This window comes from Anser anser (genome assembly GCF_964211835.1).
Source record: "Anser anser genome assembly, chromosome: 9".
Taxonomy (NCBI): Eukaryota; Metazoa; Chordata; class Aves; order Anseriformes; family Anatidae; genus Anser; species Anser anser.
Window position 1 is genome coordinate 11,242,005 of NC_139729.1, and position 26,719 is coordinate 11,268,723.

A 26,719-nucleotide genomic window follows, 5' to 3' on the forward strand; every position below is an offset into this window, starting at 1 on the left:
CGGGCCGGAGCGGAAGCGGCCCGCCTCTATGGTTCCGCGCGGGGGAAAGAGCGCCCCCGCTGCCCGCGGCGGGGCCGACGGGAGGCGGGCGGACTATGCCCATTCCCGCGGCCGGGCGGGCGGCAGGAGGCTGCCGGGATCGCGGCGGACCTGCCCTCGGCCCCGCGCCCCGCTCCCCTCGCTGCCGGCCCGCGGCCCCGCCGGGCACGCGGCGCCCTGAGGCGGCGGCGGCCGGCGGCGGCGGGGCGGCGGCGGCTGGGCTGAGGCGGCCCACGGGCGGCGGCCGGGCGGGGGCAGGAGGTGGGCGAGCGGCGGGGCCGGGGGGCTGAGGGGGGCCGGGGAGGAGGCATCGGGCGCGGGGCCGCGCGGGGAGCGGTGCCCGCGGCGCGCCCCCCCCCGGCTCCGGGCTGGGCCCCGCCGAGGCCGCGCGGTGCTGGGGCGCTGGGGCCCGGCTCCCGGGGGCGCCCCGCGGGGCAGCCCGCAGCGGGCCCGGCGGGAGGGCGGCGCCGAGCCGGGGGGCGGTGTGCGGGTGGGGGGGGGTGTGCGGGTGTGTGTGCGTGTGGCGGGGCTGCGCCCCTGCCCCGGGGCTGTGCTCTGGGCTCCCCGGCCCGTCAGGTACCGGAGGCGGCCTGGGGGCGAGGCGGTGGCCTGGTGCCGGGAGCCGGCCCCCCAGCTGCTCGCGGGGCGCCCCGTGGCGGGGGCGTTGTGCTCGCAGCCCTGCCGGCGGGCGGGGTTGGTTTTGTCCCCGTGCGCGCAGAGCTCGCGGTGGCGGCGGCATGGCACTTCAGCTCCTAGCCCTGCCATGCGGTCCTTGTCTGCCCTCACGGGTTTTTGTGTGCACACGCCTTCCTCCCTGCGTCCTCCCACCCCTTTCTGTGATGTATGAAGTAGCATTCTCTGCTTTGCAGGCAAAACACGGTGCTGCTTTGTTTTATTCACGTATCTGCTTCCTGCTGTCACCACTTCCCTCCTTCCCAGCCCCGCTTGGTCCTCAGCCCTTCCTCTCCTGCATACCTGGGCAGCGCACCCACTGCCTCTGCCTCTGGGCACTGTCGGTTTACTGACTGACAGAAGTACGTGCAGGTTCTGCTCCTGGGCTCTGGGCAATGCCCAGCTGTTCACAAAGCAGCGCTTCAATGCTCGTAGCTTCTCGTTGGGTGTTGCTTGGGCCAGATCTACAGCAAGGGCAGCACCAAGCCCAAAGGTGCAACCCAGAGCTGTTGTTGTTACCCTTCTGCTGGGGACAAGGAAGGGAGGTGCAGTGGCGATGGTTAAATAGTTGTTGTCGTTGGTGCAGCTGTTAGCCAAGGGGGAGCAAGTGTTCTCAGGAAGTATTGAACGGGATATATCTATAGTCCATATCTATAGTCCAAAATATTTTTTTCTTCGCTTTTTCCCTGGTTTCCTTTCCTTTACGGGAAGGCTGGTCATGGTTTGTTTTGTTGGTGGGGTGTGTGTGTTTGATGAGGTGCCTATTTTCAAAGTGTTTAGTAAGCTGTACTGATAACTTTAGAAGCATGATTTGAGGTTGTGTATGCACGCTTTCGATTTATGTGTAAAAGCACACATTGTGCTCGCTGGATTGATTTTTGTTCTGTCTTAGAGGCACGTTGCAAAAAAGCTGCATGTTGCAAAGGCTTTCTTCCTCTCTTTCTTGCAACAAACCCAGCAACTTTGCAGAAGCAAGGAAGTAGCTGCTGTTTTTTCACCTGTAACTGTTCTGTGTATTGGTTTTTTTGTTTGTTTTTTTCCTCCTTGCCAGGGTTCTGCAGTGCTCCAGGAAGCAAGTTTTGAAGCAGGATGGGAAAAAGACGCTGTGTTCCTCCACTTGAGCCCAAGCTGGCAGCTGGCTGTTGTGGGGTAAAGAAGCCCAAATTGTCTGGGAGTGGAACGCACAGTCATGGGAATCAGGCCACGACGGTACCGGGCTCCAGTTCAGGTCCTCTTCAGAACCACCAGCATACAGACGCGAACAATGGAAGGGAGAACGTATCTGACTTGACTTTGGGCCCGGGAAATTCCCCAATTACTCGAATGAATCCCACTTCAGGAGCTCTGAGCCCACTTACTCGGCCCAATGGAACTGCCAACAGCACCAAGAACCTGGTGGTGACAGCGGAGATGTGCTGCTACTGCTTTGATGTACTCTACTGTCATCTCTACGGTTTCCCTCAGCCACGACTTCCTCGATTTACCAATGACCCCTAGTGAGTAAATCCATCTCTGGGGGAAAGCAGAGAAACCAGCACCTAGAGCTCTGCTTTGGTTAGGGGCAGCGGTGGGGGGAGAAGGGTTTCCACTGGGGAACAGGAAAACTGGCAGGGAGTTTTCCTGTAGAAGAAGGAAAGGGAAGGGGAGGAGGAAGGGGATGTTCTTCTGCTTGGTCTACCAGAAACAAAAAGGATACCTGTGAGTGCATGAAAGAGCAAAAACGCTCTGTTACGTTTCATGGAGATGAGTGGAGCTCTGAAGAGCAGTGTTCAAGTGGGAACACCGCTCTACAGAAGGAGAGCTAAGCAAACGTATGAGGAAGTGTGGTGCTTCTTCAGCTCGTGGTCTAGTGTGTTGCATGAGACAGTCCAGGCTTTTGTCGGGGAACGCAAACCTGCTTCGTGATAATGCTCTGCAAAAGTTGGCTCTCTGCTTTGCAACAGACTCCTCACTCTGCAAATAATTAACTGCACCATGCCTTCCGTAAAAGTGTACTAAAAGAACAGACAAGAAACTGAAATCAGACAGTTCTCAGAAAACAACAGAACAAAACGATTGATTTGAAGAGGGTTCTGCCTCTTAAGCTGGGCACTGGTTTGTTAACAGGACAAGGGAAGAGACGTTCTTCTGCTAGCAAAGTGGGAAGGGGGTTAAATAAGAAGTTGAAGCAAGTTCCTGGCTGATCCTGAAACGACAGCTGAGCTAGTGAGAATTGGGCAAGGACACCCCAGGGTGTTGGGTTGCCCAAGTTAATGGATTTACCAGGGAAGGGAACCAAACACTTGCAAGGAGTTGAACTGAAAACATGACTGTTTTGGAGATAGTGCTAGCTGGACTATACGGGGAGAAACAGAGAGTTGGCTTTCAAGGACGATACCGAGATTGAGAAAGGAGGAGTGTATGAAAAGAAGTGAGAAGCAGGATTTCAGGAAATGTTACCTGACATCTTGCCGAGTGAGATTTAGCCAGCCAATGTTTGTCTGAAAGTTGAATGTGTACGTGTGGAAATGTTAACGTTGTTAAAATGTGTGGTGGAAGGGTTGTATGGGGAAGATCGAAGACAGACAGACCTTCTGACGCTCCTCTAGGGACCACCTCCAGAACAACACATAAAATACAAAGTTGTTTCTGTCTTTAATTTAAATTCATGAATTTTAAATGGATGTAAAGGAGTAATGGCTTAAAGAGGTCAAGGACTTTTTCCTTGTATTGAATGTTTCCCCACCTTGCCGGCTGTCAGCGTAGAACCAGTGGGATGTAGGTTGTGTATCGGTTATTATCCTGGCAGGATTATAGATTCATGTTCTGAATGCTGCTGCAGGCTAAGCTGTTTAAAGTTGTAAATACAAGTGAATGGAAACATGCCCTGGATTGGAACGTAGAATAGTTCCGGGGACGCCCTAGGCTGAAATATTTCTACCGATGCTTCTCAGGCCTAAACTCATCATGCTCCTTTTAGAACATAATGCATTACTTTATTATTTGGTTGCTTGAAATGCAAAGGGGTTTTTTTTGTTCTTTAGTCAGTAAGGGAGATTATTCTCATATGGCTTCGTTATTTTGGCATCAAATCAAATGTCTAGCAGGATTTTGTTGCTGTTTCTGTTGACTAGGTTCAAAAAAGGCCCTATTTCAGGAACGTTGGTTGGTTGAATTGTGTGTCCGAATTTGAAAAGTTAAAAACTGTTCGTTGGGCATTTCTGCGCTGATAATTTGAAAAAAAAAAAAAAAAGTCTCTTAGGTCATCATTCCAAAGCAAGACCAGCTCCTCCTTTTTCTTCCCCATCTGGTCAAACGCCTGCCTGAATTTTCTTGTTTTGGCATCCGTGCTGTTGGTCGTAGCACGTAGCTGCTTGTACCCCAGGGAAAGGCGTGGGTTTGCTCCCAGGTAGAGCAGTGCGCAGGGATGATTTGTCACCCTTGGGCTGGTAAGGTAATGAACTTCAAGCCAAATGTTATCACGTGTGAGAGTAAGCAAAGTGAAAATACAAAGATAATTTGTACTGTTGTCCTTTGTAACGTTGCAAATGTCGACGTAAGAGATGCTTGAACAAAACAGATATATACCAGAAGTCTCTCAGGAGGGACAGAGAGACAGTTGCTGGAAGGAATAGAAAGATTCGCAGGCTTCTCCTGACCTAATTCTCAGATAGCATATTTTTTCAGTTGTTGCTAAACCCTAAAGATAGTAGTAGTGATGGTCAGGATCCCGCATAAACAGCGTGATAATGTGAAAGCTACAGGGCTATGGCTTGAAAAGCACCGTGAATTCCAATTACCAGCGTGAGAGGATGTGCATGTGGACGGCAGTCGTGATGATAATTGTGGGGCTGATAGGTGCCTGCAGAGCGCAGGGCCTCACCTATGTCTGAACAGCGAGGTTCACAGATCAGCGTAGAAGTGGCAAGATTCTGAGTTACGCCTAAATTAACTTGGTAATTGAAGAAAATAGTACCTTTGCTACTCACATGACTGAAAAAATGACAATCTTGAAGCTGCATGACATGCAGATAGTTAACTGGTTACTTCTGCCGTTTTAGTACAGCGGTCTGGTGGGTTTTATTCAATAGCAGGTATTACAGACTGATACTAAAACTGTACCGTGCAAGTTTCTAATTGCCATGCAAGACAACAAACACTTGCCCTGTACAATCTGTACCGTAACAGTTTTTTTCCCTAGTATAAGCAAGTGCTGGTTTGAACAAACCGTGTTTTGTGACTTTAAATGCCCCTTGTAGTTGCAGCTGGAGAAGCTGGTTTTTAGTTGCTGAAGCTCGCCTATGCTCAGCCATGCAAGCTGTAATCAGACAAAGGTAGGATGTCGTGGCTGGAGGGAAGTGGTTGCCATCATCTCTTCGGGATATGATTGCAGAGTATTGGAAAGTGGTCTTGGGTGAATGTGGGCAAAAGGTTATTGTGACTTGTCTTAAAGCATAAGGGAAACGCACTTCTCTGGGAGGGTCTACGGAACAATTGCCCTATTGTCAGCTGGACTTGTAATTTGCTAAGTGAATTTATGCCTGAGATAAAGAAGTAACATCTCTTCTACAGTGAAAAACTTTAATAGTGAATTTTTATGTACTTGTATGAAATTTTATACCTTTTTTATGCCTCAGTTGTTATGACCACATTCAAAAATGTTACAAATGAGATCTTTTAAAATATGACAGCCTTCTGAATGCAATTATCCTGTCCTTTCTGGTAATACCTCTTCTATTATAGATGCAGAAAGCTGTGTCACAGCTCAGTGGAAACTTTTTTTTTTTGTAAGGGGAAAGAGGTGAATTGGAAATGTGAACCTGTAAGATGAATCCAAGAAGAGAAGGAACTTACCTAGATTTGTATTCTATCAGTAGTGCTTTTCATTTTCTCCCTTCCCTTTTCTATGTGGGCAAAGTAACGGTTCCAAAACTTTAATTAGATTAAGCTATTTTTTCACTGAGCTTGTGACAGTAATGCTTCTCAGAAATCTACTTTGTAAGTTTAGTATCTTTTTTTGGTAAGCTTTCCAATGTGTTTTCATACGCTCTGTTTCTGTTTTCTCTTTCAACATATGGTAGCTAGATGAAAATGTAAAGGGATGATATCCTGAAAGTGCCTTGAAGCGGTGTTGGAAAACTAGGACAGTAAATCCTCTGGCTTGGTCAAGGAGCCGTAAGGTGGCTGATAGTTGCTGAAGAATGTTTCCGCTTCCTCTGTGGGCAAAGTGCTGCACAATTACCACTGACAGACAGGTTGCTATTTTGGGTAGCACTGCTGCCATTGGTCACAGCTGGCAACTAGATCCTGAGTGCTGGATTTATGCGGTGATCCAGTCTTGTAATTCCATTGTAGCTCTGGGGAACATCACTGGGCATTGCTTTGTCACTGCAGTGCCGGTAATGTTCTGATGACGTAGGCATAAGAAGCTCTGTTGCCTGTGTTTGAGGAGCCATCCGTTCTCCGTGCTGGTTTTGCTGTCTATATAGAACATCTTAGTGTTGTTGTTAATGTTTGCTGCAAAAATGCATTGCTTACACAAGCTTCAAGAATTTGAGGAAAGTGATTGCCTATGCTCTGATGTAGAATCAGTCCTTCAGTCTTCATGTTTTAGAACTTTTGCCAGTATTTAATTTCAGAACATGATTTTCTTAACGCTGTGTGTTTTCTATCATATTACTTATCTCTTTAAGTTCCATAGAAATCCACAGACTGATGTTTGGAATCGATAATGACCAACTTTCTCATTTATGCCTGGGTTCAAAGTGACTGCTTCTTTCATTCAGTACTCTGTAATCCAAAAAAGTAAGATCAATTACCCTGTTTTTATAATTAGATCAGCATCAGCAGTTGCCTTGCACAATTTTCCAGATGTTCAGACATTTTTTGTGGAGCTGCAGCCACCATTGTCTTTTCTTTACTGTTTTTCTCCGCAGCTGTTTGCAATTTCACTCACTTTTTTAAAAATGAACTTTCTGCCTTTAATATTCGCTATCTTCTTCACCTGGTCATCTCTCCACAGAGCTCTTTTGAATACTGTTTTTCTGAGCCTCGTGTTTTCTTGGGACTTAATCATGACTTTTGGCTTAACAGACTGAAATCAGCCTGCTGAATTTGAGAATCTAGTGTTATGCCTGTAGATTTATGATAGATCAGAAAATGCCAATCTGTGTGATGTTTAAGTAGGAAGGGTATAGTGATTTGGATATGTGTTCAACAGGAGAGAATGTGTGGAAATGTAAATCAAATGTAGGGTAAGCAAAAGGAGATGTGAACATGAGCTGAGTGCTAGGGATGGACCCAGAAGTTGGATCCTCACGGAAATAACAGGGTAAAAAAACAGGCTTGCTTTTTACCCATTTAGAAGAAGAAAAAAAAATACACAACTTTTATTGCAAACCTGAATAATAGATGGTTTGTAGAATGATTGGGGGGGTCTTTGAGGTTCCAAAGTACTATAAATAAGGAATCTTTTTTGGCTGTATTAATTTCAATTGTCATATAAGCTATCAGACGCTGCTGAGTGAGGTCACGATTCACAGAGGTGATGAGTAGGGTCAGATAACTGTATTACTCCTCAGAAAACAGCGCGGTCTGGCAAGGAGGGAGCTGCTGGAGACATTGCAGAGTACTGGTGGAGAGAAGGAACTACGCTGAAAAGGTGTGAGGAGGAATGCTGTTTATTAACATTTGGGAGTGTGTGGTTTTTTATTATTGTTAGATGGCAGGTGCAAAGAAGTGCCTGTTAGGGTTTATTGGAGAGAAAGCAAGTGCGTGCATACCTGCTCTCTTAGACCTTATTGGTCTCTCCTTAACCAAGAAATATCTCTAGAGACTGCAACATTTCTCTTTTTTTGCCTTTTCAGTCCACTCTTTGTGACGTGGAAGACGGGGCGAGACAAGCGGCTTCGTGGCTGCATCGGGACCTTTTCAGCCATGAATCTTCACTCAGGACTCAGGGAATACACATTAACCAGGTAACTGTGTTGAAAATGAAATAAATCTGAACTTACTTTAATTTGCTGAGGATCTGTAAGGGTTCAAGATAAAGATATTTTATTGGACTGACATAGTTAAATTTAATATGCTTCACGGTAAAATAAACACGAGAATTGTATGACAGGGTGAGGCAATATGGTGGGATTTAGCACGACGTATTTGTGACGAGTGAATTTGGTTGATGTTTTAAAGCTAATGTTGAGTCTGTCTTGCGTCCTAACAGTGTTGACATCTTATGTAGCACGTAACTGCTCTCCAGCTGCAGTAACTGGAGGGCAGTGTCAGGAAGCTTGTACAACTGTTTGCATGTTACAGTTCACTAGATCAGGAGTAGATGAAAATCACGTTCTCTGCAGTAGCAAATACAAAAACTTTTAATGGAGGCATAATCAACAAGGGAATAACTGAGCATCTGAGAGTTTCATCGGGCACTTGTAATCAGGCAATATATCTTCTCTTCCCCTAGTGCACTTAAGGACAGCCGATTTCCACCCCTGACCCGCGAGGAGCTGCCCAAACTCTTCTGCTCTGTCTCCCTCCTCACTAACTTTGAGGATGCCAGTGACTACCTGGACTGGGAGGTGAGAACAGGTGCATTTGGAACTCTGCATCACTCGTTCCGTTTGGGTTCGGGTTAGTACATAGTGATGTGTCTCCTTCGTTACCAGGGGGTAGGGGTAGTCAAGCTGGGAATAGAAAAAACGGGGCTGGGAAACCAGAAGAGAGGAAGGCGATGGGCTAACAGTATGGTTTTGGTTGGGGGGGATCTTGTCAATGAGACAAAGTGTTTAATGGATTTGGCCCAATAGGAGATAGGTTTAGATGTGTGTATGTAAAAACCTGGGAAGTGTTTTGACACTGTACATACAAACTGGGAGTAAAAAGTAGTTAAGACCTAAGATAGATAATTTTAGGACGTCGTACACAGAGGCGTACTTAGTTCAAAGAAGATTTAGTAGTCTTTGTGGTTGGGCTAAGTTAGGCGTGACTCTTGTTTAGGGATCCTTGTCTTGCTGGACCAGCATAAGAGATGGAAAATGTCAGACTTCTAACAAGACATACGTCAGGAGAAGTGGCAGGGAGACTGTCTGAGAAAGGCAGCAGAGGTTCCTTTATGCTGCTGCTTGTGAGACCTGTCTGGCCAGGACAGAGTGGGAAGAGAATGTCTTTCATCCAGGCGAAAGGCAAAGTGGTCAGTGATAGAGAAGTACACAGTGTTGCGGGAATGACAAATCAATCATGAACGTAGTCATAGCAAACGCCTCTTATTTGGCTGTTCATTTCCATCTATAGGTTGGGATCCATGGGATCAGAATAGAGTTCATCAATGAGAAAGGTGTCAAACGCACAGCCACATATTTACCTGAGGTTGCTAAGGAACAAGGTGGGTTTGAGATGACAGCTAACCACGTCAGTATGTTGTGTCACAGAATTGGGTAACATAAATCTGTGGATTTTGGGTTTGGATTGTAATGCTTTCCTCATAGTAGTGCCATGGATCCACCAGACTTAATCTGGATAACTGACACCTGATACAGCTGCTGCTGGGTCTTCATCTGGCCTGTCTCTCATCCCACATCTGTGCACAGCTGTATCTTAGTGTAAAAAATGTTTTAGGGCTTAAGAAATAGAGGATCTCAAACTATGGATCTTCCAGCTTCATTTAGCATTGCATCTTTCCTCTTCTATGTTTCTCCCACCAACTAGGATAACTGCAGGCTGCACAGCACCAACAGGAGAGTCCCTTTCCTCCTCATTGTTGCTAAAGTAGCATCCTCCAGATGAGGGCAGGAAACAGGGCCCCTCTGGAGCACACTTCCCATTCAAATATAGTAGCGGTCACCATGGTAACTTCTCAAAATATTGCCTCCTTTCCTCCACCTAGCAGAGTGGAGTGGTCGCATCCTCCTGGCTCTGGGGCAAAAGACTAAGGTAGGAATTTTAACTCTGATCTCTCACATAGCAGTGCACTGTGCTATCACTAGAGCATCAGGCTGATCCCAATTTGTCTATGTAAAGCTAAGTATTACCTTATTTTGAGACTTAAAGAGCTAAAACTGAGTGGCACGTGATAAAACGGTTTGGGGTCCCTGCAACAAAAGCAATGCACGGACCTTTGTAAGAAGAGAGGTCAAACGGAAAATGGAATTTCTGTTTTATAGACCACTGCAGTTTCAGTATGAGCTAAAAGGGGTTAGCATGTGCAGGCAGTGTGCATGCAAAAGGCCATGTATGTCCAGTTCAGCACTGGTATCTCTAAAGCTCAGTTTCCTGTATAGTTTGCTTCTCTAAAGGCCTTTTAATGCATCTCCTCTCTTCTTGAAACATCGTTTTTATGCTGAAAATCATCCCTTGCTTTTATTTTTCAATAGACTGGGATCAGATCCAGACCATAGACTCCTTACTCAGGAAAGGTGGCTTTAAGGCTCCCATTACCAATGATTTTAGGAAAACGATTAAGCTCACCAGGTAAGGTGATGTATTTGTTGCCTTTTATTTTATAGTGTTTTGTGGGTAATTTAAGGTATTTGTGCTTGGTGTGTGTCTTCATGCTCCTGTCAACGTGCTAGGCATAGGCTGAACGACAAAATCATAAATTCCATGTGTTAGGCAGGTAATGTGTTCAGTCCGTGCAGGATCGAAGTGAGCATTTTCTAAGAGAAGTGTAACCGTCTTGTAATATAATCATCCACGTGAAAGATCAAACGAAGCAGAACACTTGAAAGTTTAAATGGCTTATTTTCCTGTATGTTTAAAACGGACTTCCTTTTCTCAGTGTGCTGATCTATGGATCGTGGCGACAGCTGTCTTAAATCCAAGCCATACTCAAATATGGCTGCTTTTCAGAATTTGCTTTTCTATGCCCCTAGCTATCTATCCCATTGGTTTCAATTCCCTTTATGTTAGTTTAAAAAATAAAAATAAAATGTATAGAAACACCCTAATTTATCAGGTTGTTCCCTACCTCTGGAGAAAAGTTTTCATTAAAATCAGGTGTAATACAGACTTAGTGCATTTCACAGCCACTTTGAAGTTACCTCTTGTGTAGTATGCTTATAAGCACCTCTGGGAATCTCTGGTCTCTCAGAAGGGACTTCACAGTTTGTGAATTCTGATTCTATAACACGGTCTAAGTCACACGTATGCTATAACAAACCTCCCCTTACCCAACTCTGTGTCATCTGCTTTCACCAGCCTTTCAAGTATGAAGATCTGGAAAGCAAATAGTACTTAAATACTGGTTATTTAGTCTCCTGAAATGTTGAGTTTTCTGCTTCCAGCAACTCATGTCCTTTTTTTTTCCTCCCCGTTCCACAGGAAGTAGCTAAAAAGAATACAAATTAATCAATTGTTTCCCATATGCCACTTCAGGAGTCCTCTTAATTATGATTGCCTTGAATAGGGCTCAACTTTTGTGACACCGAAGCTAGATCAAGCTTCAAAGTTTATTTAACCAAACTCTCACATGAGGCGATGGCAAACGAAGTACCTTTTGAAGTCAGTGGGGGCCTCTTTGCCATTGTTAGCTGTGATCCAAAAGGTGATGTCGGATCAATGGTTTTTGCCTAGCCCAAACTGCGCGGTCTGCTTACGGTTCGTGTTCTTTCTGCTGCTGTGTCCACAGGTACCGCAGTGAGAAGGTGACAATCAGTTACGCGGAATACATGGCCTCCCGTCAGCATTGTTTCCAGAACGGCACTCTTCATGCCCCCCCCCTCTACAATCATTACTCCTGACACACGGCTGCATGACCAGTCCCACCCCCCTGTTGCTGCCAACGGCTACGACATCATTGGGGCGGATGCCTCCTCTTCCTGGTCCAGTTACTTCTATTACTGCACCATTTTATGATGCTAGCTTCCGTTGCCAAGTCTGCCTTCCAGCTGACCTGGGGGGAAGATGAGAGCATGACAGAACTTCTGGGGCCCAAGCCTTATCTCAGCCTTCCCTCCATGCGGGGGTTCAGTTGGATCGGGGCTCCATGCCTATGAACTGTTGTGAGGTGCGGAAGACCTCTCGGAGTGAAAGTGCCGCTTGAGACTGGTCTGTTCTTGTGCGTGACCGACACTCCAGAACCTCGAGCTGTTGGTTATGGAACCCCCCAGATCAAGTAGGAGCATTCCCCTGGCAGCCTGGGCAACGGAGTCCAACAAAACATTTTTTAGGTTCTTTTTAATTTTTTTTAACCTCTGGTATCTGTTGTGTACCAAGAGCTGATTGCAGTCCCCATACATCATATGGGGAGGGTTGAACATCTGGATAGCACCCCATCCTCACGGACAGAAAACAGTTAAAGATGTGAAAAAACCTCTGGATGGTATTGCAGATGAATCCAATATTTAAATAAACCCTAGAAGGCTTTAATTCTCAGATTCCACCGTAGGTTGGACTCTCTAGAACTCCTTTTGGTTTACCATTTGCTGGGTTTTTAGACAGTGCTTTGTAATGTAGCCTGCTATGAAGTAGAATGCTGTTAGGCCTCTAAGAGCAAAATGTGGTGCTGCGTATGCGAAGGACGAGGTACTGGAGTGCACCCTGGACAGTCTGCTCTGTTATTACCAAGTTTTGTGTCGAAACGTTTGTAACAGAGCCTGATTGGATTAGGGATGGGGGGGGGGGGTGCAGAGAATTGACTGTAGTCATACAAGGGAAACAAGTGACTGAAATTTGTTTAATTTAAGAAAACAGTCTTGGGGACCTTCCTTTTGATAGGACAGCCACTTTCTCTAGTGTGACTTTTGATTGTGAGAATTGTCAGCGTTCTAGTTTATAGCAGGCCTTAGGAATAAAACTGCGTAGTTTTCTTGGTAAGCTATCTTATACAGCTTTTCCATTACCACATCAAGGCAATGAGTGAGGAAAACGTATAGTACCCGAACTGTATGGAACTCACATGCACTCTGTACTTCTCCTATCACTGAGGACAGCAAGAAGTACTCTAGGAGGAAGGTATGTTATCCAGTTATTTCTGCAGCCTCATTGAGGGACGCCCTCTCAGTGAGGTCACTGGACTACAAAATGTAATTTTTTCCAAATTCCCAGAGGGTCAGCAATGATGAGAAAGGAAAATACAAGTGCATAGCAGAGTAGCGGCTATTTGGCTGCACATAGCTTTAAAGTTTGCTTATATGTGGTAATGATGACTTTTTAAATTGGCTGGTGTTCCAAGCCTGAAATTCTCTCCTGGCGTGGCAGGGAACAGGGCTGGTAGAAAGCTCAGAACTGCATGCTGCTGCTCCTTCTGGTCCTAGAAAAGCAAACAGGATGGTGCAGTTTTGCCTGGTGGTGGTGTCGTGTTCTGCTGCTGGAGGAGAGACGTGAGGGAAAGGAGGGGGTCCTAATCTGGAAAACTGTGCAATATCGACCCAGCTTTCCTCCTGTACTGGGTCATTCTTCTAAGTTGCCACTTTTCCCTTGTGATGTTGTTGAAAAGCAATCGAAGATTAAGGGATTGTTTCATGATTTCCTGCTGCTGAGAATAAATCGGTCTTGTTACAAACTTGAGTGGTTTGTAATTACTCTCCCAGGTGCCCTGCAGTGAGGGGGGAGGGTGGGGTCAGCTCTGGACATACCATTCACCTTTCAGCTGTCAAACAGTATGATACATAGGGCTACACCCATTACTGTTCAAGTGTTCTATGTTAGAATTTAATTTCTAAAAGGTTTAAAAAGAGCAAAAAAAATGGTGCTAAAACTTCACCCCTGAGCACGCTCAGTGAGACTGGTCATGCAGGCATTTAGTGCCGGGCTTCTCAACTATTGTTTCTTTTTCAACTGTTTGCCCTGTTCTGTGTCTTCAGCAGTGTATAGTGTTTTCCTGATTTCATTTTATTTGAATAGGGGATGACTAAGGGGTGGGGTGGGGAGGGTTAGCTGTCATTTTTAAAGAACAGAATTTTACGATTGAGTGACTTGGTTGGTTTAAGCTTGAAGCAGGCTGGATGGTTTGGGACTGAGGAAGCCTTATCCTCTCCCACTTCCATTTCCCTGCTCAGTCTGTTTAAAAAAAAAAAAACAAAACACAAAAAAACAAAAACACCTCTAAATATGTACTGTGTTCTTGTCTTGCTGCAGTGAGGAGAGGAGCTAGTAAATCAGAACCACTGGTCTGCTGCCTAAGAAACGGGCCCTCTCAGCTTTAGTCCCATAAGGGTCCAGCTCTAAAATCAGTCAAAAAAAAAAGTGTCGACAGTTAAATTAGCTCAGAAAAAATGTATGACAAGGACAGGTGGTCTCAGGAAATAATCCCATTTCTAGATCATTACATGGCAGCTATGCATAAGGATGAAAGAAGTGAACTAGAAACAAAATGTACTTTGATTGGCCTCAAGGTGGAGGCCACAAAACCCAGCGATTTAATAATTTTTTTCTGGGGTTACTTTGCTGGGACAGCATGTTAGAAATACTCCTTCTCAAAGCAATTGTCACCTGGTTTGATCTGGATTTATCTCATCCTTAGAAGCAAGTGCCTTTTGGTCTAGAAGGGCTTATTCTCATGATAACCACAGCTGAGAAATAATCTCACTGCAAGTATGAATTGTCTTTGTTTTACAGTAAATACAGAAGAATGTCTTTGATCACTGGAGTCTGTCAGTGTTGGAATGTTTCCACTGTGAGGTTCTTAAATTTTTTTTCATTATGTTCAACTGTCAATCTCAACTGAGATCAGTTTGGGAAGGTTTTATGGTCAAAATATCACATCTACAATTTATAAGAAAAAATCTGTAAGAAATCTAAAAGTTCATTTTAACCTTTGCACAGGATAATTTGTTTTCATAGTATACTAACGAACATCTGCAATCTTCACTGACTATTAGTGCTGTTTTCTGTTTGTATTTTGGAAACTACATGTTGTTTTGTTTTGGGTTATTTTTGGTTAATTTATTTCCTTAAAGCAGGAGACCTCTTTTGACCTTCAGTGCAGAGATGTCAGACCAATTATTTGTATTACACTTGGTTGCCTCCTACCTATATAATAACTTCTGAGTGTAAATAATTGAACTCTATCCTCTAATGAAGTATTGTAGAGAATAAATCATAATGGAAAAAGATTATTTGTACTGTCCTCTTTGTATGGTTTCTCACAGCATTTATAGGACATGACGAAATCTTTCTCATCTAGAAAGCTGAATAATATGCTATCTGTACAAATACCAAGCCTCCCTCCAAATCCTATTATACATTCAGGACAAGGGAGATTGCTAAAAAAATTGAATGGTAGCTGCCTGGAAGCATAAAAATAATCACGGCAGGCTCACTATAAGAAAGTAAAGAGACATAGTTGGAAAATTAAAAATAAAATTTAAATATTTTCATTAATATAGCATGATTCATGATACAGCAAAGAATCTTTGTATCCTCAGATAAAGTTCACTTGGCAATAACTCCGTTCATTGTCATGATGGTGAAATAAATACAGCACACACAAGTTGAATTCTTTAGCATTCTACAAATCCTGGATTTCTAAATCTGACTTGGTTTTGGTCTTTTAAAATGAACTAGTGAAAAAAGATTATCTGTACTTTACAGGTTGTTGTCCTCAAGTGATCTTCAAAATAAAAAATAAAATTAAAAAGAAAACAAACATTTCTAGTTTCTTACTAAGTACTTTAATGGCTGCTTTGGGACAAGATCAACTGATTTTAGACACACACATGTTTTCTTGTACATACCTCTGACTTAAATGTTTTTCCATACATTTTCAGGCTACCGGTCATTTCTGTCGTATGGCAGACATGTAGTTAAAGATCCTACAGTTCACATTTGTGGTTGTTGGGAAATGCAGTCCTGGGTAACAGTGAAGAACAGATTAAGACCAACAACAAAAATAAATATATACCCTAAGAAGGAGTATAGTTTTGACTCAAATATGCCCAAGAAACTTAGTGACTTCAGGGCAACTCCAAAGCATAAAACCTAGCAATTATATTACCTTGGAAGATTTAAGTTAATGCAAAAACTTATTTACCTTAATTATACTTCTGATACTAGTAAATATACATTTCTTATGCACTATGAGGGCTGGGTTAAGAAGGAATCTGTAGCTAGCATGATTTCCAGGTGACTTGCAAATTTTGAAGTCAACCATAAAACTAGCATCCACGGTTGCCGTGTGCCCAGATATGCTATCAGTTATATCCTCTCAGCTTCTTTGTTAACTAGAATACAGTGACTTATTTTTGTATATTTTTAATGGCATATATGTTTTTCCTTACTTCATGTGGGGGGGGGGGGGGGTCACATTTAATCAGTCAGACATCAAATCTTTGTCCAGTGTCTTTCATCAGAGGTTCTTGTACACATGCTTCTTTCTGTGACTGCAGTAACACTCAGCAGCTCACTGTGAAGATGAGGTCAGGCAGAAGCAAGTGTGTGCTTCATTCTAGAAGGAAATTACGGAAAGGTTAGGAGAAAGTTCTGTAAGATATTTCAAATGAACAACACTTGAGTATTTTTATTCCAAACATAAATTAGATGGGGGGGGGGGAGCAGGAACGAAACTTATATTAAGAGCTATCTAATTGTGATGGAGAAATGCCATGCTCAAAGATAAAAATTAAAGCCAGGACTCTCCCATCTTTCCCATGTGACTCAATAAACTCTATTAATATGTATACTGATCTACGCATTGTGAGTATTGCTCTCAAAATGACTTACGGTACATAGAGCAGAAAAGTTCCTGAACTGTTTTTGCCACAATCCAGGAAAAGATGAGTTGTGAATATGTTTGCTGATCACTCTCAACACAGAAAGCCTGGAAGACCTTTGTTACATGTTCCTTCAAACAAGTATGTAATGCTACAAACTGACGGGTACCCAGATTGTTGACCCATCATTGTTTTTGTTGTCAGTGAGGCCACTTTTTTTTAACAGATTAATTCTGACATAAATTATGCATTATACAACCAGTTGACAGCATGTTTAGATATCATCATATATGTATTTAAAAATGAAACAAATCATGCAAAAGACAGTTTTGCGTTCAGAAGCTTATATTATTATTATTACTGGGTATTAATACAACTTTGTATTCCTTATATATTAGATGTATTCATGATATTATTATATATAATATTAAAAGGAGTAAAAAATAAGGTGAAATTATGTGAAAAAGTAAACTTGGATAGCTATACTTTAAAAACACATTAAAAAAACACATGTAAATCTTGTGCAATAATGACTATGATAGCAGCTGTCATTCTAAGCAGGTGATGTTATCTCCACAACAATTTTGATCCTCTAGCACGTTAGAAATATAAATATTGATGACAATGAGATAAAGGTTTCAATATCCTAATCTTATCACTTCTAATAGATCAAAAGCTGCTTTCTTAATTAAAAAAAAAAAAAGTTGGGGGCATTGACACGTCACACTAAATAGAAAATTATGGCTACAAAGCTTAAAAAAATAGCTAGGAAGTTGAGCTTTATTTTGCTGGTGAGTCAGAAGGAAGGATCACAGAATACAGTTAAACTGATAATGGAACATCTGTGTTCCAAGTTCTTCCTACATTTTACCTCACAGAGATATTTAGCTAAACTTGTTTTGCTTTGATTGGTAAAGAGCTGTATTTGTTTAGTTAGTTGTTACTGGGTGTTTTCAAATTGAGGAAACTAAGAAATTACCATGGTAGGTCTATCTAACAAACCACTGTCTTATATGCTATCTCCAGCAATAGTCAATACTTTCTGCACTGGAATATGCAATAGCACACTCACGATAAACAAGATTTGTTCAACTTTTTTTTTTTTTTAATCAGTTCATTTTTAGGATGTGGATGGTCAACATGCCTGAAACTTCTTAAAGTCATTCACTTTGTTTTAATCTAGCGCAGCTTACTTTTTATGCACATTTTTCAATCTAATTCATAAATGTCAAAACAGGCAGCAAGAGTAGGTGAGGAAGAAGCCATTGCTTTTTAAAAATAAAAAAGCCTAGTGCTCTGTTATGCATGGTTAGTTGCAGAGGCTGAACAGTATTTACTGTGGGTTTCTTTAAGTGCATTTTTAAAATTCAAAAAAAAAAAAAAAAAGCGCCAGGGGAGTGGAGGAGAATCAGGTTCCATTCAGGAATGTTCTTATTTGTCTAACTCTTGAGACCTTAACCAAACACATCAGTGACAATGAACCTTTATCTTCCATGACAGCCCCTTTAGCTGTACCTTTAAACTCTTGCAAGTATCTGGCTTTCCCTTAATTGTTTTAGTTTTCATATACTTAAGTAGACCAGATCCTTGGGGGAAAACAAAGGTGAAATTCATAACCTAAGCCTCTGCAAGCTACCTACTGTTCTGAGAATCGTGATGTTCTGAGTAGGTGGGTTATTCAAGAAGCCGTCGGGATTCCAAGTGATTTTAAAGGCTTCTTTCCTCAGTCTGGCATGGATTTCCTTGTTTTCTTGTAAACGTAATTGAAATTGTCTAATTTGCCAGATGTTCCCTGAGATATTTTTGTTCTATTGTCCTCGTTGTACCACTTAAGAAATTTCTATCAGTTTCTCTGCCATGCTTGAATATTGTTGGCAAATATTAAAGCTCAACGATTTGATCCTGTAAATATTTCTATAGTTTACACTTAACATGTTCCTTTTCCCAGCACGCAAGACGCAGTTCACCTAGCATGGATGCAAGTTCATGAGAACAGGAGTGGTTTCAGGACAAATTCTCCAACAGTCTGATTTTGCCTTTCTTTAAGGGCGCAGGATGACATTTTAAGGTCTGGTAAGATGATTACTTTAAGAGTCTTAAGCCTTCATGTGAGCTCTCTAAGGAAAGTACTACTCGGTAAGTTATTTTGTTGGCAGTCTTCCCATGACTAGTGTCAGGAGAAATATAACTGTTTTCAGCCTCCCTATCACCTTACGAGGTCTATAGACTAGTTCTGGGTGGTCTGAAGACGGTGACCTCCCACCCAAAGCGTGCTATCAGTTCTCCTTCCTCCCCAACTCAGGTGTATTTAACACCGAGCTAGACAGAAATTCTGGTGTGGGTAGTTTTCCTAAGGAGATGGGTTGCTACACTTCTGGTGTCGCTGAAGCAAACCAGAGGCGCCCGTAGCTCCTGGCTGCGCTGCGCTGTGGGGTCGGGGGCTGAAGGTGCGTCTGTTGCCTCGGTGCTCCTCTGGGCAAACGCGTCCCGCTGCACTGGTTCTAACACCGGGCCCGGCGCAGTTCTGAGCTCTCCAGCTATTTCCTGAACGACTGCGGGAGCGCAAGGACCGTTCACTCGCGTGAGATACGAGCGCGGCTTCCTTCAGCGCTCACCCCACGCCTGCTCACTCGCGCCTCTGCTTTAGGCACCGGGAGATTTCGGGCCCCGAGCCCTAGCTCTGCCAGGCCGCCTATTTCCGGGTGACCCTCACCGCACGCTGCGCTCCGCGGGGCGCTGAGGGGCGCCGCTCCTCCCGGGCCTCGCCACCCCCTCAGCCGGGCCCGCCCCGCCCCGGCTCCCAGCGGCGGGGCCTCGGGGCGGCCGCGCCGCTTCCGCTCGCGGGGTTTCCGCTGCCGGGAGCGGGGCGATGGCGGCGGGCGGCGGCGACCCGCGCACGGCCGACGTGGAGGAGGACGCCTCGCAGCTCGTCTTCCCCAAGGGTGGGCGCCCGGCCGGGCCGCGCCGCGCCGGGACGGGAGGGAGGCGGCGGCGGCGGGGGCGGGAGGCGAGAGGGAGGCGAGCCCCTGGCTGTGACTTTTTATAATTTTTTTTCAGAAAATTATTCTGTGTAAATCCCAGAGCTGTATTTACTACTTAATGTCGGGGGGGGGGTATGCGTGTGCGTGTGTGTGTGTGTGTGTAGGAATGTCGTCCTGAAAGAGTTTTTTTTTTTTTTTTCCCCCTCATGATTTTACTCTAAAATCGCCACCCTGCCCGTGGTCAGCCCAAGTTACTTCACGGCTCCGTGCTTAACAGGGGTTGCCAGGCCCTTTCGAGCCGTGCCCTGCCGCTGGGGGCTCTCACGAAAGGGTGCTAAGGGTGCCCTGGGATAGATGCCCCCTCTGGTTTTCTGATAGCACTAAATTTCAGTGGGTCGATCTATGTTTCAGGCTCGTTAAAAATGTTCAGCAGCGTTCCCATTTACTTAAAAGCTCCTTAGAGGTCCTCCAAGACCGTAGGTGTCACTTGTGAATAATGCATTTCAAAACACTTTATGCCTAAACCGAGTCATACGCTACTGAAGTTCTGCCAAAAGTAGGTGAAAAAAACATCTTGCATAAGTGTGACAAACCAGGAGGCTGTGGCTGCAAAAGTAAAGTGTGTAATCGAAAATACAAACACATTGGGTAGTCATGAAAAACAGAGTAATTTAAATTTATATTCATACCTATATATTTCAGAAATTATGTCCAGTCATTGGCAAAAGGGCTTGCACGATTACAGTGAAGCACAATGTTATTTCCTTATTTTCTAAAGCTCAATTACATACAAAACTCCCATAAGTGGACTTTTTAATCCATGCTTTACCTGTTTTTATGTTGGTGTTCATTCATTCGAATGTAGAATTTGAAACTGCGGAAACTCTTCTAAATTCAGAAGTGCACATGCTTCTTGAGCATCGTAAGCAACAGAATGAGAGTGCAGAAGATGAGCAGGAGCTTTCTGAAGTCTTCATGAAAACTTTGAATTACACAGCGCGTTTCAGCCGCTTCAAAAACCGTGAAACCATTGCCAGTGTTCGTAGGTGAGTGGAAGAATTAGGATATAAGACTGTGTTGGTGAATTTGAAATGTAATATTGACATTGTTTTATATAAGTACAGTTTAGTGGTGCTTCCTGATTTGGACTCATAAATCTGAATCTTGTCTTTCTGGAAGGGCAAGACCTTTTATCATAATTCTTCATGTAGGGTTGTACTTGGTCTCAGTCCTGCCTTCTGAACTGCTTTGACAGCAGACTGACAGCAGATTTCAGTAAATGGGAGGCTTTTCTAGACTATTTGTAGTGTAATTCTGGGGGAAGTGGGGCTTCCCATGGTGGTGATTTTTTTTTCCTGTTAAATTATGTAATGTCTTTCTTTCTGGAATATAAAACCCAACAACAACAAAACAACAAAAACAAACAACCCCCCCAAAAACAAACAAACAAAAATTAATTCAGTGCCATAAGCATGGTAGTTCTTTGTTGTCTGTTTGGTTTGTGTTATGCCTCTTTATGTTTCTGTCTTGTAATTTCACCAAGTTGTTGTCTTCCCTTACAGTTTGCTGCTCCAGAAAAAGCTCCATAAATTTGAATTGGCATGTTTGGCTAATTTGTGCCCTGAGACAGCTGAGGAAGCCAAAGCTTTGATTCCTAGGTGAGCATTTATATATTGCAAAAGGACTGCTTTATACTTTCCTGTGATCTAAAGGTAGCTACGGACAGATACCTTCTTTTCAATATGGCTCTGTTGATGGAGAAGCTTTCTGTCTCAGTCTTTCTTCACCTATTCATTGATCTGACAGTGAAGCAAACTTTCTAAGTATCCCTAACGCACTTGAGATAAAATTTACTGGAATGAGCCAATGGCTCAAATTGTGGCTCTCAGCCCACTCAGCTATGTGTTTTTTGTTTGTTTGTTTCTGTTGGAGCAAAGAACAGTTTCCCTGTTCTGCAATGTACAGGTGGGACATAAACTTCTTCCAGTATCATATTTTGATTTGTTACTTCGTGGCCTGAGAAAGAGGAGGAAATCAAACACTGATCTGAATCGCATTTTCTTCCTTGTATGCTAAGATTTCACAGAACAATAGAATCTTTCAGGTTGGAAAAGACCCATAAGATCATCAAGTCCAATCATCCACGTAACTACCAAGTCTACCACTAAACCATGTCCCTGAGTGCCACATCCACGTTTCTTAGATACCTCCAGGGGAAGAGACCTCATCACTTCCCTGGGCAGCCCATTCCAATGCTTAACCACCCCTTCTGGGAAGAAATTATTCCAAATGTCCCATCTAAACCTCCCTTGGTGCAACTTGAGGCTCTTCCCTTGCTTTCTTCATAGTCTGTACTGGCTGATGAGCATGAGGCTAAGTGGGCTTCATTTAGAGGTCTGTTTAAGCCAGCATCTGGGTTGCCTTTTTGATACAATGATTTGAAATCATTCAGCAGAAAGTTCTGGAAAGGATGCAGTTCTCTCACCTACACAGAGGGCATTGCATGGGTATCTGAAAGGAATATAGAGGGTAGCAGGGAGACTACTTCAAAAACCTTTAATAAACCCTCGTTTTTTATCTTGCAGCCTGGAGGGCCGATTTGAAGATGAGGAATTACAGCAGATTCTTGATGACATTCAGACTAAACGCAGCTTCCAGTACTAAGGTTAACGCTCAACCCTTCCGTATAAGGCAGAAAAATCTGAGAGCTTTGGTTGTTTCTCAGCCCTCTGTACCAATCCAGCTCCCGGACTGAGTAAGGGAGTTGTGGATGAAGGGTACTCCAGCACCGGCACGTGCAGACGTTCTCGAACTAGGGATGAGTTTAGTCCTCTTGGTTTGTTCCATGTGTGTTTGGTTAAGGACTCCTGTATTGTGAGGGCCAAAGAACCTGAAAAGTCTTAGTGGCTCAAGTATTTGTTTCTTCCATGCCCCTCTCCCTGATTTGGGATTGTTCTGTGTGTTTCTGCTTTTTGGCAGAAATGTAGATGTGACTTTTTTTTTTTTTTGTGAACTTCCAAAAGAGATGGGGACGCTGCTTCTTGACTCGTGGAGACCTGACTCTTGGAAGATTGAGGGACAGGCAGAGTCAGTTTCTTTTTTAATCGTTCGATCGGGATGGTGGAATTTTACAGCTTCCGTAATTTTGTATTGCTGTTCAGTGTAAATTAAAAGACATTTCTAATTAACGTCCCGTGTTTTGTGAACGTTGGATGCGTGTCCTGGTTTTATTACGAGGGCCTTTTCAATAAACACTAGCATGGAAGGAGGAAAAAAAATGCTTTCGGGTGGGAGCAGCGGTGACGGGGGGTAAGATGGCCGCGGCGCGGCCCCGCTGCTGACAGGGCGCAGAGCGCGCGCCGGGCGGGGCCGTCCCGTCATGGCTGCGCGACCCTGCCCCGCCGCCGCCCCACGTGACCCGAGGCGCGGGGCCACCGGCCGCTCAGTGCGCACGCGCGCGCCGCTTGGCGCCTCCACCCGCGCGGGGAAGGAGCGAGGGGGCGGGGCGCCCGGCTTCCGGCACGTCGGGCGCCGCCGCGCATGCGCAGTCGCCGCGGCCTCTCGCGCCGCCGTGCGTCTTGACGTAGCGCGCGTGCGCCGCCCCCGTCGCTGGTGGGGGCAGGAAGATGGCGGCAGGCCGCGGCGGGGGCGCGTGAGGCGGTGGCGGGACGGGAACGGGGACGGACTGGACGGGACGGGACGGGACGGGACGGACGCGACGCCGGCGGGACGGTGAGTGCGGCTCCGGGGCTCGGGGGCGGGCCGCCGGCGGTGCCCAACGGCTGGGAGCGCGGCTCTTCCGCCATGTTTAGGCCGCGGCCCAGGCGTGGGGAAGGGGCCGAGCCCCCGGGCGCGGCGCTGAGGGCGGCGGGCAGGGCACGGCAGGGCAGGGCAGGGCGGCCAGGGGGTTTCCGGGGCCTGTTGTCGGGACCGGGGGGCGGGCGGCTGGGCCTCTCTCGCCTGCTGCCCGGCGTCCGCCCCGCGCCTCGCACGGCTCTCGTGGGCCTGCCTCTTCTTGGTTCCCCCTCCCGCCCTCCCCCCCTTTTTTTTCTTCTTTAAGCATTGCTGTTTCTTCTTCAGCCTTAGATTTGAGGCTTGGCGTCAGGCTGTGACCGCTTGGAGACGCGGGTTAAACAGCCCAGGCCTCTGCGGGCTGGGTAAAGCCCCAGGTGGTAGGCACTTTGTGACTCTGGAAGGGAGGGTGGGCTCGGTAAGTGTGTGGTGGCACATTCTGTCAGTAATTTGCCAGTCCGAATGAGTAGTAAACATAGGTGATCTCTTGAAGTAAATGCTAAAAACTGCTTTTCTTTTTTCAACCAGAGACAACTCACTAAACTTTGTACGTTCTTGAAAGTGGGTGTTAATTCTCTCTTGCTGTTAGATTCTTTTTTATAATTACATACTTGTATGCCTTGAAATACAGTATTTTACGGTGTTGATACTCATTTGAGTGCATCTGTCTTACAAAACTTGTCGTAGGTAAGTAGTTCTGTACTCTGCTGGTTTCGTACTTCATGAGATTCTTAATCACCATTTTTGAGCAGCAGTTGGGAATCTGTTTTTCTGTGTAGCTGTTAGTCCCTCATCCTTATTGCAACCGGTGTTTATGCTTTTATACTTTTCCTAACTCAGAAACGCTTCTGTGCTTCCTGTAGGAAAGGCACTACCACATCCACATCTGTCAGAAAGCTTGCAGTATGTAGACAATACTGTATGAAAATACTCGGGGTTTCTTCTTCCTGACTTATTTGTCAGCAAAATTGACTTTTAATTCTGAGCAGTTCGCTACAATTTTCTCATATCATCTGCAGTATAACAATACATAAAATATCTTTAAAAATCTAGTTCTTAACATCTTATTCAGTTATGCTATAGTATTCCTAAGGGGAAGCTCTGAAACTGTGATGAAAATACATTTTATTTAAACACACTCAGCTTAGTAAGAACAACTTGTTGTGCCTTTTGATTGATTTGCTGTTAGCATTTTTGGAGTTCCCTGCCCACCTGCTCCACACTTTAGAAGCTGGGCTTGACTTAATCTGCGGGCATTTGACTGTTTCAGAAATTGATGGAGTTAATCAGATTAAGGGCATCAATTTTGAGGAAGAAAAAATACTGACAGATCACGGAGGGGCATCACTTTGAGCTGCACAGAACGTTATGTGAAAATAACTAGTGCACGTTTGTCCTGGAACCATAGGATGGGTTGGGTTGGGTTGGAAGGGACCTCAAAGCCCACCTGGCTCCAGCCCCCTGCCCTGGGCAGGGCCCCCTCCCCCTCCCCCCAGCCCCGTGCAGCCTGGCCTTGGGCACTGCCAGGGATGGGGCAGCCACAGCTGCTCTGGGCAGCCTGGGCCAGTATCTAAACAGCATTTAATCTAATAAGAAACTCTTAGAGTTGATGAAACATTTTAACTCTTTGTAGTATCTGACACTAAAAGTTTGCCTTGGTTACATGAAGCCTCGGTCCTTCACTGGATCCTTGCTCTTTCAAGTTGTAAAAGAATGTCAGCCAAAAAGCAGCAGTACACATTGCTGTGTTTAAAACATGGGAATTGGAAAATTTCTCATCGTTTTTTTTGTTCCTGTTAGCAGCAGACCAGCACAGGAAGTAATAACGTGATCATAAATTAAGCTTGAAATGTAGGTAGTTTTTGACAGCAAAAAGAGGCTTTGATCAAAGGAGATGAGAAAGTTTCTGTTTTGTTTCCGTCCCTGGCAGATGTCTTAGTCTTCTGAGTGACGTGAAAAAAAATAGGGAGAATACTTGATTGTGTAGGGACGTGAAAAGAAGACAGTTTAACTTTTCACTGAGATAGTTCGGAGCAAAATATTTTACTTGTTGCATCTGCTAGCTGCAGGGTTGATATCTAGGGAATTTCTGTAGTTTGTTCATTAAAACTGAAACAGAAAATAGTTAGTGTCTTGCCCAGATGTTACTCTAGCTTATATTTTCAGGAAGCTAGTCATGTCTTTGTGCAGGAATATTCAAAAAGCAAGTTGGAAAACTGTCTGTAGTGTGTCTGTGAATTTTCCCAAGTTTGTTGTTGATTTGCCATATTTTTCTTGCTGTTATCGTATCATTTTGTTAATGGAAATTTAATGTAAAGTAAAAACACAGGTGTGCAGTTTGGCATAGTTAATGAGAAAAATTCATTGACAACTAAACTGCAGTTAAAATGAATGTTGCTAGAGCTTAATAATGGGGCACGGATATGGTAAAGGTCTTCTAAAAGATTAAAACCTTAACATTGCTTAAGTTTTCTTCTGTCACCTAGAGAATCTGTGGAAGTGAGAGCAGAGAAGTAGACTTCTGATAACTAAGCAGTTCTTGGTTTTGTGTTACTCACTTCACTTCAGCGTTGAGAACCCATGGTCCCAGGCTTCTAGAGTGACGCAAAACGTACCTGCAGTCCGTTCTTGCCCACTGGTGTTTAGAAACGACACTTGCTGGAATGCCACTTCTGGTTCAACCTGCTCTCCGCATTCTGGCTGGGTGGACCAGTCATTCTGTTGTGAAACTTGAAATGGGATACCAACTATATATTTACCAGGAAAGAAAGCAAGCCAGTCTCTCTTGTGCGGTATTACTTTTGATAACACCTTTGGTATAAAGACACTGCACGCACTGTGATGGGAAGTACTGATTAAAATGGTTTTTCGTTTTGTGGTAGGGTAATATAAATTGACGTTTATAGTGGGGAAAGGTAAGGCCTGAGTGTGTTTAAGCATAGTAGGAGCTTGCATTTTTGTGGAGGTTGTGATTAGAAATGTTGTCAAGTCTTCCAGCCCTTCATTGCTGGTTTTTTTCATTATTATTTTTTTTTAATTTCAAGTCTCTTGCTTTTGTCTAAAGGGGACTTGGTCTACAGAAAAAAACAAACAACCAAAAAGCTAACCACCACGCCCAGACAGTCGTACCTCTGAATGGCTTAAGCATAAGTCTGGACATATGACTTGAAACCTATGAAGTTTGTTATTACTAAGTTCACACAATATTTTGGGTTGGAAGGGACCTCAAAGCCCACTTGGTTCCAGCCCCTTGCCCCCAGCCCCACCCGGCCTGGCCTTGGGCACTGCCAGGGATGGGGCACCCACAGCTGCTCAGGGCAGCCTGGGCCAGGGCCTCACCGCCCTCAGAGGGAAGAATTTCTTCCATAAATCGAACCTAAACCTACCCGTTTTAGTTTAAGGCCATTACTCCTTGTCTTACCGCTACGCCCCCTATCAGAGTCCCTCCCCAGCTCTCCTGTAGCCCCCTTCAGGCACTGGCAGGCCGCTGTGAGGTCTCCCGGGAGCCTTCTCTTCTCCAGGCTGAACAACCCCAACTCCCCCAGCCTGTCTTTGTAGGAGAGGTGCTCCAGCCCCTTGATCATCTTCGTGGCCCTCCTCTGGCCTCAT

General features: G+C 44.8%; 3 protein-coding genes and 1 long non-coding RNA gene across 14 annotated transcripts in view; 3 read left to right on the plus strand and 1 right to left on the minus strand.

Moving 5' to 3' along the window:
• The first annotated feature begins 119 nt into the window (after window positions 1–119).
• AMMECR1L (AMMECR1 like) lies at window positions 120–14,741 on the plus strand. Its single transcript, XM_083849417.1, has 7 exons — window positions 120–300; window positions 1,763–2,207; window positions 7,557–7,667; window positions 8,156–8,270; window positions 8,983–9,073; window positions 10,062–10,158; window positions 11,315–14,741. Exons 2-7 carry the CDS (start codon window positions 1,801–1,803, stop codon window positions 11,424–11,426), a joined length of 933 nt encoding a protein of 310 aa, XP_083705543.1. The 5' UTR covers window positions 120–300; window positions 1,763–1,800; the 3' UTR covers window positions 11,427–14,741.
• Window positions 13,696–18,693, minus strand: LOC310904533. Its single transcript, XR_014588431.1, has 2 exons — window positions 17,978–18,693; window positions 13,696–16,072 (listed from the first exon to the last, which is right to left on the minus strand). It is a non-coding gene; the product is annotated as an uncharacterized lncRNA (long non-coding RNA).
• Window positions 18,694–18,967: 274 nt separating this feature from the next.
• POLR2D (RNA polymerase II subunit D) lies at window positions 18,968–22,506 on the plus strand. Its single transcript, XM_083849419.1, has 4 exons — window positions 18,968–19,279; window positions 20,184–20,364; window positions 20,881–20,976; window positions 21,904–22,506. The coding sequence occupies exons 1-4, from the start codon at window positions 19,207–19,209 to the stop codon at window positions 21,980–21,982; spliced, it is 429 nt and encodes a 142-aa protein (XP_083705545.1). The 5' UTR covers window positions 18,968–19,206; the 3' UTR covers window positions 21,983–22,506.
• A 385-nt stretch (window positions 22,507–22,891) lies between these two features.
• The window catches only part of WDR33 (WD repeat domain 33), a 68,195-nt gene continuing 64,367 nt past the window's right edge, over window positions 22,892–26,719 (plus strand). For all 11 annotated transcript variants that reach the window (XR_014588414.1, XM_083849370.1, XM_083849373.1 and 8 more), the window contains exon 1: window positions 22,892–23,050. The gene's annotated coding sequence lies outside the window, so the exon portion shown is untranslated. The remainder of the gene's footprint in view (window positions 23,051–26,719) is intronic.